This window comes from Netta rufina (genome assembly GCF_964035555.1).
Source record: "Netta rufina genome assembly, chromosome: 20".
NCBI classification, from domain to species: domain Eukaryota; kingdom Metazoa; phylum Chordata; class Aves; order Anseriformes; family Anatidae; genus Netta; species Netta rufina.
Genome location: NC_140144.1, coordinates 3,244,080 through 3,260,962, shown reverse-complemented (window position 1 = coordinate 3,260,962; position 16,883 = coordinate 3,244,080). Strand labels below are relative to the sequence as shown.

Here is a 16,883-nt window from a genome sequence, read left to right as displayed (position 1 = left end):
CAGCTCTAAATGCAAATAATATCATAAAGTGCTGGGGACACAGCACCCCACTCACCCAACTCCCCACATCATACAGAGGGAGGCTGCTCACAGGGGAGAGCACCCCCGGGCTGTCCCCAGCAACAGGAGATGAACAACTGGCAGTAACCTGGTATTTTTGGTGGGATTCAGTCCTGTGAAAGGTCCAATCACTATCAACCATCAGCAGATTTACTTGATTTTAAAGGGAATTAATGGGTAACATGCAAAGTCTCCTCTAACTGCCCAAACCTGCTGTCCCATGCAAGGATTTCCCACGGGAAGAGGTGTTCTGCAGTCACAGCTCTGCACCGTCAGCTGAGATCAGAGATGGAGCTGCTTGGTGTGGGTGCCCCAGGATATCTCACATGTCCTCCAAAGTGGATGGGTGCCTTGCTCTGCTCCAGATCTAGCCGGACCAGACCAATCTGGACTATGAAAACCTACAAAAGCCTCCTCTTTAACACAGAAGCCCAGGAAAAAAGGCGGCTTGGCTCTGAGCATGTGCACGTCCGAGCTCCCTGAGCACAGGCTGTGTGTAGCCACCAACCAAATTTGTTCTTTGGGGACATTTCTCACTTGAAAATGAGAGAACCTGGGGGTGAGGACAGGCTTCTATTTTGCACCTTGAACATCCAGAGCGAGCTGCCAACACTGCAGTGATAACTAGGAACAACAAATTCAGTTAGAGTTGGGAAACTGCCTTTGTGCTGGCTGAGACCCTCAATTTCTTCCCAAATCAAGAGCAAAATCTCCTGCTCCACATGCAGGCACCAGGCTGGGGTGGGATGCAAAGCTCTCAGCCTCCCTGCACAGACTCAAAGCAAAGCCAGGGGTCATCAGGCAGCTGTCCTGGACACTGCCCTTCCACCAGTGCCTGCACTGAGCCCAGTCTGAAATCAGGCTGGACATGGTGAGAGAGGAGGTGCTCAGGACGGGGACTTGTGACCTTCCCTGCCATGAGAGGTGATAGGACTTCTGGACAAAGCCTATAAAATCCCTCCAAAATGCGCACACATCTGCAGCTTCAGAGATTTTCTGGCTTTTACTAAATTTTAGTTCTGAAAACCAGATGCTCACAGGAGATTTCAGAGCCTCTCTCTCAAGGGTTGGGTCATTTGCCTACAAGCGCAGGAATGGTTTGCTCTGACACAAGATTTATCACTTCAGGGTAACTTTTTCATTGTGTTTCCTTTACCCTAAGAACACAAATCAGCCTTAAAAGCAAAGCTCTCTCTGGGGTGCTACAGCTTCCATTGTACTTGGCTCACGGCTAGCTGACAGGTGAAGTTGCTGCTGGGTGCACACATCACTGAGAACCTGGAGCAACCGAGCAATGCACATGTTAACTAAGCCTATTTTGGTAAAACCACTGCCTTAAAATAGATACAGATATTTCAGATTTCTCAGCACATCTGGAAGTGAGATACATCCTTAACACTGACACAGGTAATGGAGGTGATTGCCAAAGGACTACGACACGCAGCCACCCACTGGCTTTGGTCACTAACAAGACAGAGAGCAGGAGGCTCAGAAGTAAGGACTGCATCCCGTCTTCTTGCTATATGAAAACTCCTTCTCCCACTCATATAAAAAAAAAAAAAAAAAAAAAAAAAAAAAAAAAAAAGGAAAATGTATAAAGTGCAGTAAAATATCAATCAATCGGGAAAACGTGAGGCGTGCCTGTGAGCTCATTATTGCTTTCATACGAGTCGAGAACATCAGGAGCAAGTGACAGCACGCATAAAGGCTGCTGTAGGAAATGGATGTAAAGGAGTGGAGCAGGCGGGTCCCTCTGGGGACCGTGTTCAGGGCTTTTCAGAGAGAAAGCGGCAGCAGCTGGAGGGAACGTGTCGCCTGCTTGTCCAATTACATTTATCTGACTCTTGCTTTCTACAAGTTCCCACAGCAACTGAATGTGGACACGTGTGACAGCTTCTTCTCTCCTGTTGCTCTGCTGTACATCTCCTCAGAGGAGAGCTTTTTAACTTATTTATGGCACAACAGGAACGTCACCTTACAACAAAACCTGGTTACAACCGCCTGCCTGTGAGGATGTGGTGCCTATCACACAGCGCAAAGAACCACAGAAGAGATGGAAACACAGAACTGGGGCAAAAAGATTTCCGCTGCTTCCTCCAGAGCTTGGTTCAGTGAATTATTAAATGCTGCATGAGCTGGGGCAGACACAAGCCACCTACGGTACAAAGCATGATGTGCCACAGCATGGCGTGACTTGTCTGTAAAATATCCAAACTGAAAAAAAAAAAAAAAAAAAAAAAAAAAGACTGTGATAACAAATATTTCTTTCCACAAAAGACAACTATTTATGATTCCATCTCCTCCTTATCCTAAATCCTGCTGTTTGCTTCTTAAAATTCTTCTGAATTCATTAAGAAAATGGCATTGATCATCTCTGATTTACCGGCACTGTGCAAAGCTTAATGTTAATCCACTTTCTTTACAACTTTTGTCATCCCTATTTTCTGTGTACAGAATATTTCAAACTGTATAAAGGGGTGCTGACAATGCACTCAGTTTTCAGGTCCTCTGGGCTTGTAATGTTGTAGTAGATACTTCTGCTAATATGCTTCTCTGAGAAGCTCCATTGTTTCTGTTTGGATTAAGCAGCCAGCAGTAAAATCCTGGGGCTAGAAAGAAAACCATGAAGTTCTTGTAGAATGAAATAGAATTCATATTAATGAATCAGTGACTAATATTGGCACAAATAAAAAATGCAGCCAGTAACTGTGTAGATCACTAAAGAAAGCAAAGCATATTTTTAAACATACTCTAATCTTAGGGTATTCCTTAATGATTAAAGATTTTGTTATCATAACCTTTTAAAATCACAGCTTTAGTTAATGGCACTTTGCTTCCCAGACCTACTGGTTTAATCAGCTACATGAATGCAATATTTAAAATTTTGCTTTAGTAAATAATGAACGAAAACTGGCTATGAATGTACTAATTTTATGTTTAAAATACCTACATATTAGATTGTGGCTATGAAAGAATACATTCTGATTACAGATGAAAGGATTTTTTTTTGTTAAAATATAGTTTAAAAAAATGTGATATAAAAACCCTTTCAGCTAAAAATTGTATTTTCTGTCCATAAATTTAGAGAATTTTCACCATGTTTCAATTTTCCACTTGGAAAATACAAATGAAGCATTTCAATCTGGGGTGGGCACATGTGAAGGAGAAGGTTTTCTCTCCGGTTTGATAAAACAATTTTCTTTCAGATGAAGTCACTGCTAGCATTTCAATTTGCTTTGCCCATGACCCTGGGAGTTGCTGCTTGGATGCTTTAGCATCTTTTCTTCTTTATGAGCCATATTTCCTGCCTGGGCTCTCTTGAGAAACGCACTGTGCTCTCCCACTGAGCTGATGGGGCAGTGTGCATCGCAGAAACACCATTACCAAGGATGAACATGGAAAACACTGTCCTGTCTCTCCCTGTATTACTCTTGAATTTGATTTCTCTTTGTATATATTAGATTATATTAGATTTTCTGATATTTCAGTTTCTCAGAAAGAAACTATCTTCTTTCATAATGTTTCTTCTTAAGTTCTTTAGCTAGAAAAACTAAATTTTGAATATGACCTAGATTTAATATAATACCGGCCACATATCACGCCCTCATATTCAGAAACTTGCTGGTGAAACTTAAAATGCCTTTCAAACTCTTATAGACATAACTTCCTAGATCAAGAAAGTTCACTAAATTCAACATTTTTATGCATATATATTTTTTATTTTATTATTATTATTTTTTAATATTGTCACCCTCAGACAGAATTTCTACTTCCTTTACCTGCTCTTTTAGACAATTCCGAGAACTGTGACTGCAGGCTGGCTTCACCCCATCCCCTGGGAGGAGCTCCTTTGGTAGCAGGTCAAGTCTGGGCCAGAGAAAGGCTTCCCTCCACCAGCCGGCCAGCCCTGCAGGATCTGCCACCACAGGTGAATGTCTGAGAGAGGATTTCCTAAAAACTCACTAAGTAAGGAGTCAGCTAAGCAGCATTAAGACAGCTGAGACCACTGAGAAAAACTTGCTAAGCCACAAATAAGCTGCTGATGCCCCTGCTGACCACAGGTAATTGGTCCCAGCAGGAGGAAAAATCTGGGACGCTCGAGGAGGACCAAGCCTGGTGCCACTGCAGCATCAAGCCCTTCAGCTGGTGCCTTCAGCCAGAATAGAGGCAGAAAGTTTCCAAAATGCATCTGAACAAAAGTTTGGAAAGCTCTGCTGTTTCATTACCACTCCCATGGGGTGTCCATGGCCATGATTTCCTCTGAGCAGTAGAAATTATCTGCTGCCGCTTAGTATTTGACAGCTGCTGTGTTGCCTGTTTTCATACAGCTCTGCAGTGATGCAGAGTTCATCCAAGCTTCCCGGTGTTAACGTAGCAAAAGTTTTGCTGCTTTCAGCTTAATGTTTTCCTAAGGACAGAAGGATTTCACTCAACCATAGATCACCACCTGCATGGTGCTTCCTATCACTCTAACATGATGTTTTATATATGAATATATGCATAAATATAATATATATGCATATATTTATACATATAACCTGGAATTAGCATCAGAAAGTGACTCACCTTATGTTTTTTGTTTGTTTGTTTGTTTTTTGTTAAGAAACTAGCTTGGGCATTTTTCTTTTAGGTTCTTACCTATTTTTCTAAGGAAATTTCTAAATTATCAGAGAAAGAACATGGAAAAAACAAACAAGAAACCAAACCCCCAAACCTCTATCTCAGAAGGGTTTAAAATAATCTTGGTTCTTTCAAAAGGCTGGATTTGCATATCCTGGTTCTCACTGATGTTAACGACACCACGACTTCAATGCCATTTGAGCTATGTAGAGGAGAAAAGGAACAGGATTTTTTTGCACCTTTTAAAAGCTTTTTTAAAATGACTAGACTACTGTTCAGCTTTCATCTGTGCACAAAAATTAGACCACTGTTCAATATAATTACAGCAATAGCACTCACAGTGGGCAAAAAAGAGCGGTATAAAGGCATCTTGGACTGATGCTGGCTTTCACCGGGGACAGGGAGACCACAGGACCTGCAGGTACCTGAGAGAAGTGGTTCCACTTTATTTATTTGAATTTAAAATTAAAAATACACTTCTAACCATGACATTTATACTGAGTGTATGAGACCTTCAGATGCCTTTATGCTTCAGGGGGCTCTCGATGCTCTGTGATGGCTGATACTTTTACATGTGGCACACTCTTATGGGGCCCAGTCATTTAATCAAAGTTAGGGTGTTTGCTGCAAAAATGTGAGGGAAATGCTGGGGATACCCACAGAAAAGAAAACGCACACTCATCTGTCAAAACGATCCTGTTTTGCATAGGAAATTATAAATTATTGCCCAGACACTGTATACATGTAGAAATGTTAAATACAATGCAAATTACATTTGCCTCTACACAACTGAAGAGAGGTAAAGTGGTTTCACACATAGAGAAATGTGGTTTAAGCTGCGGTGATTTTGTCAGTTTGGCTAGCACAGAAAAGTGCAGGCAAAATGAAAGCCTCTGTAAGCAGCATATATTGAAAATCCACCCTAACACAAATATACATTTTTTTTTCAGCAAAAATTCATTCTCTTCAGAGAATGGATGTGAGTCATAATAGCCAGAGATGCCTCTTTCTATTCTGCACTGCCTCTATTGCTGGTGGGGAGTTAGCAACAGACCTCAATGGCAAACACAGCTGAACACAGGCAAATCCTCCTGCTAAGTGGATTTTAGTTCCCGCAGTTTGATTTTATCTTTTTTAATGAAAGCTCCGGAAGTTTGGAAAAGGAGCCAAACCCTTTGTTCTTTCTGATTTTATTCTTAACTGTGCGAATGTGGCCTCAGATGGGTTTGGTGCAACTTCTGCTGGCGTGCACTCAAGTGCCGAGAGGTGAGGCACTGGGCAGCATCTCTCCAGCATCACCACCTTTAACCATACACTCCGTTGCCCCCCTTCACCCTGACAAGTGCAAGGCAGGATGAGACCCCCAAAGGGCAGCCAACTGCTCCCTGCACCTTTGTGCCTGCCCAGAGTCCCAGCAGCCAGGCAATGCATTGGAAGAAATGAGCCAAAAGCTTCCCTAGTGTCGTCTGCTCCCCAGTTTTGCGCTGTCCCGGTCCTGTGAGATCTCAGATGGGTGCATTTGCCCCACCAGCACAGGCACCTGCTTTTGCCGGATGCAAAAGTGGTCAGAGAAACTAAATGCACACACTGTAGTAACCCAAGTGTCCATCAGTGGACCACCAAAACACCCAGGGCCACAGGGAACAAGGAAGATGTTAGGAAGCTGGTGGAAAACTTCCTTTGCTTCACCGTGCCTTTGATACGCTGAATCCTGCCATGGTGCACATAAGGACAAACCCACAAGCGTTCGAATTGCACTTACTTGTCTCTCCAAAAGCATTAAAGAAGAAAGACAACGTCAGATGGTAACAGTATAACTCAAAGCAACGACGCTAAGATGGGTGGATGACAAGCTGGTGACAAGTTTTGTTGTATTAGTCGGCGGGGAACGATGGTTATTTTCTACAAACCTGCATCGGTGTCAAAGCGCACCCTTGATTCACAGCAAAGCCAGCAAGATTTGGTTGTTAGGAGGTGCGTGAAGTGAATGGAAGATCTACCACTGTGTTTGCTCAACCGCGGGTACATAGGAGGTTGCTGAGTGCCTCATTTTTGCCGTATCTGTAGCATTAAGCACCAGCTCAGGAAGGTTAGAGAGCACAGGTGTAACTCATGCTCTAAGTTTCCCAAGGATATTTATGCAGAGTTTTCCAATTTGGTCTCACTCGGGCCCTAATTCCAGAAGTTTCTCCTCCAGCTTTCATTTAAGGAGAACACTCATGGTGGGCACCCATTCTCCTATTGGACCCTAAGTGCAAACACTGGTGGAACATCAAAGCCATCAGCCCAGTGCATAATAAACACAGAGGACAAAAATACAAGTGAGAACAAGACGAACCATCAAATGAGGGCAGAGGGGAGAAGAGGGAAGATAATTAAGGAAGGAACAAAGGTGAATAATTAAGGGGATGGGAGGAAAACAAAGGGAGGAGGAAGGAAAAATCACAGTCAATGTACAAAACACTACAGAGTTGCTCACGATCAAATCACAAGCATTATATGGCAATGTTGCACACCTTCCAGTCCTTCCACTGTATGTTGGTCTGGAGGCTTTCCACAATGATGGGAATGATTTTTGGAAAAAACAAGGGGGCAGTGAAGGCATCGGGAGAGGGGGAAATAGGGAGGCTTATAAATATAGAGATATATATGATAAATCCATTTACTGAATATCGTAACAGAGAGCAACTCACGGTGAATTTACGCTGGAGACTGACGAGCTGCGAGATACAGTACCTCGAGTTTGCTTTACAAAACTGCACATGCAAAAACAAAACAAACAAAGAAAACAAAAAGTGAGAAAAAAAAAAAGAGAAGAGAAACTATAAGAGACATCGGGAGGAGACTCATACAGGCTGTGTCCTATCGAATGCAGACTGCAGCGTGCATCTTGGTAGGAGACCAGGCAAGCTTCAGAAAGTGTGGAAGCCACAGACACACCACCTTCTAGTTGACAGGGAAACAACCAAAGAATCAAAATGGAACCAAAAGGGAAATAAATTAAAAGGTAAACCAAAAGCCACACGATGATATTAGGACTTTATGCCTCCATATGCTATACTCACAAAATCAAAGTCCTCCGCGCAGAAGTCATCTTTAGGACCCCGGGGTAGAGGTCTTTGTAGAAACAGATGGTGATTGCTTTTACAGCTGTGCTGCAAATCATTACTTCCAAGTGGGAGCGGGATGCAAGACTGCTATTTCCCCCTCCGGCACCATGAGATGAGAGGAGGAAGCCTGAGAGCAGCGAAGAGCAGAGGCCGGAGGGAGGACCCTGGGCCATGCCTCGAGAACCAAAATCCAGCTGGGCCCCAGCAGCTGGTGCCAGGCTGCTTCAGCTCGGTCCTTGCGCCACGTGGGCTCTCCAGGGGCACCTACCTCTCTCCTCTGCCAGGCACAGGGATGTGTCTGAGCTCAAACCATCCGAATATGGCTCACCACGTCTAAAAACCTATGTCTGCTGCAGCTTAGGCAAAGGATTACATGTTATTTAAAGGACCTTGTTTCAACTCACGTGTAATTTTGTAGATTCTCCTCCATTCAGTGTGCATTTGTATAAATGTCATTACACATGTGGGGTTCTGAATATGGAAATAGCCAAATTACACAGAAAACAAAAAGTTTATTCTTCCTCTGGCAGGGAATCTACACAAAACCGGGATTCTAAATATCTTGATAGATCTTGGCTTGAGGCACTAACGTTTCACAGTTATAAACAATAATTTTTATAAATCTACATCATCTGAAGAACCCTCTCCGATGACAGAAAACAAAATCCCTTCACCTCCTGAATTTGCCTTTTCAGTTGCAGCAGTTTTTCCTGCTTCCCTGAGAGCTTCAATCTGTTAACAATCAGTGCTATCAAGCCAGAAGGTCCAATTTAAATCTAATGTTCTTTGGATATAATATGAGTAGAATTTTAAATACACATTTCCTTAAAATTACCAGAATCTCCTGAACAGAAATGTTGTCCCATGTGAAGTATATAACACAACCACCCAAAGGCCAAGAAAACTGCAACAAATATAAGTAGCATTATGAAAAGTGTTTATAAAAGTTTCATGTGGAGCAAAGAATCGGCTGTGCAGCCAGGTAAGGCACTCTGCCCCAAATTCCCTATTTCTACATTTGCACCTTGCCAAATAAAAGGGGAGCAGGAATCAAAGGGAGGTTGCATGCTCTGCCAGGTTGCCAGGGAGTTTGTTCCCAGGTTGTTCAGGCTGGGGACTCCTTTACTTCTTGGCTGGATGACAAAGTCCCAGGATGGCAACTGAACCTTGCAGAGAGCAAGCCCCTGCCTGCACAAATGCCTGAAGCACAGGTAAAGGATTTCTTGGGCAAAACAGGTGGAAAACTCATGATGGAGGAGAACGTACCAGGCTGCCTTAATTTACCTGGGGGTCAGCACTGACATTGTGTAGTACCTGTGGAAATGTTGCTTTTAATTGCTAAAAAGATGCTCTCAATATCCCTTGGCAGAAGACTTGAATGAATTTTTGCATTTATCCCTGCCTCATTTGGTGCAGTGCAGGATGGAGGCCATGCTGTGGTCCTGCCAAACATCCTTGTAACTTGGCCAGGCAACGTTATGCAAGTCCTGCAGCACTCCAGGTTCACTTCTTTGCTCTTGTTCCTGGAGCTGTTTTTTTTTTCTGAAACTGTGACCGACTACATCTTCACTGGAACTGCGGAGAGGAAAGCTGGGAAGCCAAGACAGCCTCCTTTTCTGAATCAAAACGACAGAAGTACTTGAGCTTTGCTCCGTGCTACTTACCATCCAAGAGGGACACAGAACAAGAGAGCGTCTTTCTGTATAGCTGTTTGAGTCACCGTTACACCAACAGCAAGGGCAAAAAGGTAAGCTAACGGGAAGAACCACAGTACCTCACACATCAACACACATCAGGGGGGAGCAGAAAGGGAAGAAGTCACAAGCCAGCAAGAGAAAAAGAACACCTCTGCTAGTCTACGCACCATCGAGCACGGGACGTTTCATGGGCTGGGTGTTCAGGCATACTTCTTGCTGGGTTCTGTTGGGTACCGGCAGCCCAACAGGGATTTTGAAACAGAGCACAGTATTCCCAAGACAAAAGGAAAACATGGAGTCTCTGAGATGGAAAATGCCCTAAAGAAACAAAGCAACCCCCCCTCCCTTCATCCCCAGACCTGTACAAAAGGGACAGACACCTCGGAGAAGTCACTGAAATGATGTGCCACCTCTCTTTGCTCTCAGCAGTTTTCTAAGGAGTAGTCAACTCGCTCGTGTTACCAGGCAGCATCTACCTGTAGGCACACAATTAAGATGCCAACTGCTTGGAACAACCACGTGAGGGACCAGCAGAAACCAGTCACAGCCTGGAGAGAGGAAGAGGTCTTTCGGGGTTGGAACACTGTGCTGAGAAGCATGTCAAGCTTTGAAAAATGGTAGTGGTCAGTCCCATAGACAGTGTTTAGCTCTGCTGCCCAAGTTTCATGAAGTGCCTTTGCTACTTCCTACTAAGTTTCATCCATCACATCTGGGAAATTTTTCTCCCATACAGAACTCAACCCCTATACCTAATGTTTGAATTGTTTCCTTGGGTCTGGCTACCACTACAACACATTGCCATGTAGAATTAAAAACAAACCTAAGTAAATAAATGCTAGAAGTTCCACTCAGCATGACTTGGATGTGACTACTTAACAGGTTCCTACAAATTTAGCATTTGCATGCTGTTGTGATTGCTTTTTTAAGACTCTTCCCAAGAAAAGGTGAAGGCAGGCCACTGGAAAATACACAGGAATAAACAAATTCAGAGGCTGTTTTAGCCACCAGCTCAGAATCCCTGGAGCAGCCGTGGGGAGGACAGGACATGTGCTTTGGTGCTCATTGACTCTCCGACTGGTCTGCTGGCCCGCGCGGAGCACCCATGCCGTGTGTGTGCAGCGCAGCCCCTTTTGTACGGGACATTGGTGCAGCTCTGGCCGGAATAGAAAAGGCAGAGGAGGTATCCAAATGCAGGGAGTTCAGGCTTTGGGTTGGCAAAGAGGCAAGTTCATCTATATGATGTAAAACTATTTGCACTGGGGTCTTCGTGCTGGCCATAGAAATAAGCCCGGCAGCTCTCCCTTCCACTGGCACCTATCCAGTGGGGACCTTGAGGTGCTTTACACATTCAGCACCTCAGTTGTTGCCCCATTTCCCCCCCTGCTCCGTTCTCACCGCCAAGGAAGCTGCACCAATGGCTTGCTCTAAAGACCCGTCGGTCAGTACAGCGGCTCAGTTCGAGAGGCTGAGTGGTTTCGATGTTGTACAAAACAGAGGGTCTTAAAGACAATGCTGGGCAAACTGGACAAACCCAGAAACTCACCTCCAGAAACAACAAAGCAAGGAAAATGCTAAACAGAAAACAAAAATCACAAAAATAAGAATGAAACAATGGGCTAAAATTAAAATGCAGTAACTTATGTTAAACAAATACTCTGTTTTAAACCAAACATTGCAACAATGACAAAAACAATGTACCATCCTAGTTTTTTCATCCTGAAAATCCACAAAACAAAAAAGCCCATTCAGGATAGAGTTCACCAGGTGAAGAAAAAAAAAGGTCAGAAAAATCCATTCCTGCAATTCCCTTTGGTGGATCCAGGAGCAAGTCATTGAAATCCTGGGAGAGCAAAGAAGTAGGAGCAATAAAACAAGTGCACGTAGAATATTGTAATAAAGCACCCTGAGTCAGCTGCAAGATAGATACCTGGATGCTACTGTAATAATGAATAGATTATTAAGCAGATCCCCATGACACAGCAGCACTTCACTATCTATCAACCATCAAACACACATAGAGGTAAAGGTACCATCTCAGACGCTCCAAGCAGGCTGACAGACTGAATCAGCAACCAGGTTCATAAGCCTATGAAATTATATTTTGTAACCGATGCAATAAATTGAACATTTCCCAGAGCTGAACTGTTGAGAGGCTCAAATGGCAGAGGGGAGCAGATGAATCAGTGCAGATAAACTGCAGGGTCACGAGAACGCAAATGGGGAGTGCACACTGGTTTTGCACAGGAAAAATGCCAGGGGTGGAGAAGCAGATACAAGGCTACAGAGCATGCAATGGCCTGCAAGGAGGCGTAGAGGAAGATGTACTCTTACAGTCCTTGATATGGGACTGACAAAGGAAAGAAGCAAAACAGCAAGCACAGCACCTCACCAGTGAAACAGCAGAATGACCACTAGGACTTTTCACCAGCCTGAGCTTGTCACCTCTGTGGGAGGTGGACAAGCACACCAGGAACGTGAATATCACGCCTGAGGAAATGCAAGTCACGGTGTCCTCTGCTCCCAACACCTGAGAGACCTGGTTTTATTGATGAGGCAGAGAAAATGTTGATGTTCTCAGAACACTAACCCATGCTATAGATGCCTGTTGCTGTAGAAAATCCCTTTCCTATGTTTTGAAAATAAAATTGAGTCAGAAATCCAACCCAATATTCCTTAGGACAAACTGATGGGGTAGACCCACAGACAGGACTGCAGCAGGACCTTGGTAGCTCAGTCCCTTTTTTTCTCTGCTCCTGCTCACCAGCTCTGCAGGCATTTGCTTTTGGCAGTGTTATTTCCATAAGCCAAGAATCCTGTTTCCAGGACCTTTTTCATTCTCAACAGTGCTGAGCCACTTGCTGTACCTCACACATATGCCCTGGTGGGATCCCATCAGCATGTTCATGCCACATCACATCAGAGCTTGATCCAACACGCCTTGCCATCAACATGGCACCTGCTCCACTGTCTGCACCACTCTGTAGCTTAAGACCATAAGAAATGAAGTAAAGGGGTACATCTGGATGTCAATCATGGGTCCCTACCATCAGCCCTACTGTGCTACATAACGGTATCTCAGGGATCAGTGCTGTAAACCCCAAATCCGTAGCTGCTAAGCCCCTTTTGGAGTTCTCACTATGGGTGAATTTCTATACTAAACATGACTGTGGCATGCACTCATTAAACATCTTTTGGATCATCAGCCAACAATCCATCCACTCATCTATCAATCTCTTGCAAAATACCTCACTTCTCCCTTGCCTTCTCCTGTAGGTCATTACTCATTTGGTCATCACCCTATTAACCTTATACTTTTTTTTTTTCTTTTTTTTTTTTTTTCCCAAAATAAAATAAAATAAAGTCCTGCACGTGTTGCGAGTGGCTATGTAAGCACCTCGCTGGCACTACAGCAGAGGGGACTGGAAGCCAGGTGACGGTGGTACATCGATGGCCTCCCATGCAGCATGCCTGATGTTGCTCTGGTTAGTAGATGTGGAAGCAACTGGTTGCACTTCTAAAAGTGTTCCCTTGTAAGTCTGATTACCTGCCTGCAGACATGGCAGGTGGGTTCTGGGTAGATACAATTTGAGGCAAAAGAAGCAGAAATCTACGATTTTGTATTTTCAATTTGGGCAAAAAATTGGCCCTGTGACATTGAAAACCAGGTGAAAGCCTGGTGAAGAATCACGGAATAAAGGTTATTTTACGTAACTAACAACGTGGTATGAAATCTTAGCTCTGTTAAAGCACTTTGGTTTCTAAGAAATTCTCACGTGCACCATGCTTTTGATTAAAAAGAGAAGAAATAGAAGACAAATAGAAGAAAATAAGTGTTATCATCTTGTGTTATAACATAACAGTTCCAGGAAATTCAACAAAAAAACAAGAGCAAGTATCCTCATATGACTTTCCGTCAAGACTGGACATCATTGTAAGAAAAGGATTATATTTAAAGCCAACAAATAGACATGGCATAAATAGGAGATGATTATAGCAGTAATTGCAAAATAAAATGGTAAGAAGAATAAAATAGTCAAATTAACAATATTCTTTCCCTTCGTATATAATGAGCTGGCTCCATTTGGCCTATTGTCTGGGCTGAAGTGGATTAAACTTCCCCTAAAAAGGTCTCACGGGGATCTTTCTTCATTCCAGATCCTTCGGAAAAAAACTGCACAGGAAATTCATTTTTCTGTGCATCAGCTTCCCTAGACCTAGGCGGTCTCCCCTGCAAAAAGGCATTAGAAAATACCAGCAACATTCAGCAAAACACAGGACCAAATTTTTAATGTTGCTTGTCCTGACGCCAATTCCAGAAGAGTTAAATGAAACCCTAACAAGAAACCAGTAAATCCACCCAAGGAAGGCACATCTCAAACACAGGGCCATGCAGGCAGAATTCTGCTCTGACCTCAGTGACATTTGGACAAATATTTCCACCTACAAATAAAAGTTTTGCTTCAGTTTAGATCAGTGTATGTGAAAAAGTGGGCCCCAAAGGAATATTTTCTAAGGATTCTTCCAAAACAGTATCACAGAATCTGTGCATACATCTACATCCATGTACTAAGAAAAACCTGCATTTGAAAATGCAAATGTATATTTCTAGCTATGAACCAGTGACTGTTCATGTATGTGACTTTATTCATTCCTGCAGTCTTTCAGGCAACAAAGAGAGAATATTCAAGCTCTTTTTTTTTTCTTCTTCTTTTTTTCCTTTCCTTTCTGATATTTTTGAGGGTGCGTTTGCTCTTGAATCCTCTAAACAGAAATCATCAAACAGTATTTAATATAAAATATGCACACATACCTCTCAGAATTACAAATCCAAAGTGAAATGTTAACACTTCACCTGGTGAAATCTATCCTAGGACAACTTAAAAAAAAGAACCAACTTCCTAAAATATGGTTATTTACAGCAAGGCAAAAGATGAAACATTACAAAGGAAAAAAAACAAACAAACAAACTAAAAGAAGTACTTCGATCCTGGTTAAGTGATCAGTGCTGAAGTATTCAGTCAACCTACAGACTGTCAACAACAGAGATGGCATAAAAAGGCTCACAGAGTACTATGGGATGGCTCCAGTTGAATAGACATATAGCGACACTGAAGAACAGAAACCACACGATTAAGGTCCCAAATAATAAAATAACGCTTACGCGGCTATGGAAATGTTAGCTGCCGACATGGGGCTGACTTCTGCTACTTCCTTGGCCTTTTGCAGGGCGAGCTTTTGGTTGGTGGCTTCCTCCATCTCCTCCTCATCCTGGTGCAGAAAATCAAGACAAATCAGAGCATGCATCACTTAATGACAATAACCACAGCTCCCCGAGACATGGGTGTTGTGTGACCATCACCGCTGTGCTGTGAGGACAGCAGATATTCATTAAAATAAGGCAGAATTTCATAATTTCTTGCAAGGACCTCTGGGTACGGTTTTGCTGTCAGCAAAGAGATATGAAACACAAGGTCTGCTCAAGTGCTCGGTGCATTTTTTGCTGGGAACACATCTCCCTCATGAAGCTGTCTTACCTCTTTTGGGTATCTTCTTATCCCTCAGTGGTCTGGCATAGCAGGGAGAGACCTGAGCAGAGGTGTGACATTTCTGGGGTAAAGGCAGCCCCCTTTATCTCAGACTTGCATATGTGAAAACACTCAAAAGCCTACATCCTACTGAAGTGCATGAGACAGACTCCTAAAGCATTCGTGACTTCTTGCCAAGGTGTCTTGTCTGAAGCAATAATCCCAATAAACACCAAAGGATTTGACTGGCTCTGCTCACGCTAGTTTTATCCCAAATATTTCCACTGATTTGAGTTGAATCACTGTGAACGTACAGGGTGAAAACAGAAAGAAGATGTTGAAGCATAGCTGGTAGAGTCGAGTGCAGATCAGAAAGCTGGTCACGTTCATGCTTTCTGCATACCCCTCAGATCTCATATTTGGACTTTTATTGGTATTGCAAGTTCCCTCAGAGTCGAACTGTGATTTATTTTCTCCTACGTGGTGTAATTACTAGAGAAATAACACTTAAAATCAGAGTGTAACTGTAGTTTCTATAGCAATTGGATGAGGACAAAAGACAAAACAGGATCCCACTCAATTCCAATAGTCATATGGGTTAAACTTCCTTGGAGTTTTTCTAGCCAGTCAAATTAGATAGTAAAATCGGGGCAGGAGAAATACCGACACTGATGGCAATGTCAGAACCATCGTTCAGGGTGCTGAACCACATGCCAAGACAAGAGCAGGCACAGGCTCCTCTGTCAAATGGCCCGGGTCTACATCTGCTCCTCAGAGGTAACGCTGTGAAACAGTTACATTTAAAATAGATGTCTTACTGTCCGCATTCACTAACTTCAGGAAAGGAAAGCACAGAGATTTACCCATACTGAATGCCATACGCATGATTCCTTGCTCTGACTTTGGTGTTATAGGAAATTTGTAAAAAAAAAAAAAAAAATAAAAATCTGTTATCATTAAGATTTCATATTTTTAAAAATTTCCCCTTTCCAAACATTAGCAAATCTATTACAAAAAAAGAAAAACAACAAACAAACAACAACAACAAAAACTTAGTGTAGCAAATAAAGAATGAGGCCACAAAAAAGCCTTGCTGAACCATTATACAAAGTCAGCAGTCAATATTTCTCAACAGCCAATTTCCAGTAAATTTATCAGCGGTTGGGATGCTACTGTAAATCTAGGGTATCTGAGGACATAAATCTTTCAAGAAATAAATTCCCAATAAGGTATCTTTGGGGGTTTTCTTTTCACTCAGCAGGTATCTTCAAACTGTTCCTTCTCTTGAGGACTCGCCAGGGCTTTTAATTTTTCTTTCTGTGCACCTCAAGCACCGGTTGCAGATTTGAGCATCTTTTTTTAAAGTTCTAGCTTCTACTCCATTCTCCCCAGTGCATCCGAAATGCAATGAGAATATTCATTGTCATAAACGCAGCCATCCCTAACTCAGAACAAGCATGCTCTTTAGCAGATGACTGCTTAATAATATTTCTGCAGCTCCTTCCACCCAGAGATTTGCGATCCCTCTACAAATACTAATTAATTCTCTGCCTGGTATGTGCCCTGTGATGTCTCATGGGGGCAGAGGCTCATCCTGCTCTGCTTGAAGCTGGCAGGGGTGATGGTGCGCGACTGAGGCAAGTCTCTGAGCTGTGACGGTGACTTCAGTGCCACCTCTGGGAACTCCATCATCACCGTCATGGATAAAGGCACTGCCTATAAGGACAACTCCCTCTTACGTTTCCTTTCCATTTTCTAGAGCTCTAAATCTTCACTGAAACCACAGTTTATCACATGGCAAAGCCTGTCTTCAGTGCTAACCGTAATTATGTGCATAGTTAACACTCACTGTTCTTCATTAAACTCCCCCA

General features: G+C 43.0%; 1 protein-coding gene across 2 annotated transcripts in view; it reads right to left on the bottom strand.

Moving 5' to 3' along the window:
* Positions 1 to 16,883, bottom strand: part of LOC311217258 (voltage-dependent N-type calcium channel subunit alpha-1B-like) — a gene marked incomplete at both ends in the record, with an annotated part of 280,405 nt that overhangs the window by 72,460 nt on the left and 191,062 nt on the right. The window contains 2 exons of one of the 2 annotated variants that reach the window (XM_084299169.1): positions 7,374 to 7,436; positions 14,649 to 14,755. In XM_084299169.1, the coding sequence (XP_084155295.1) occupies positions 7,374 to 7,436; positions 14,649 to 14,755 (170 nt within the window). The remainder of the gene's footprint in view (positions 1 to 7,373; positions 7,437 to 14,648; positions 14,756 to 16,883) is intronic. The other variant, XM_084299168.1, reaches the window with a different exon arrangement.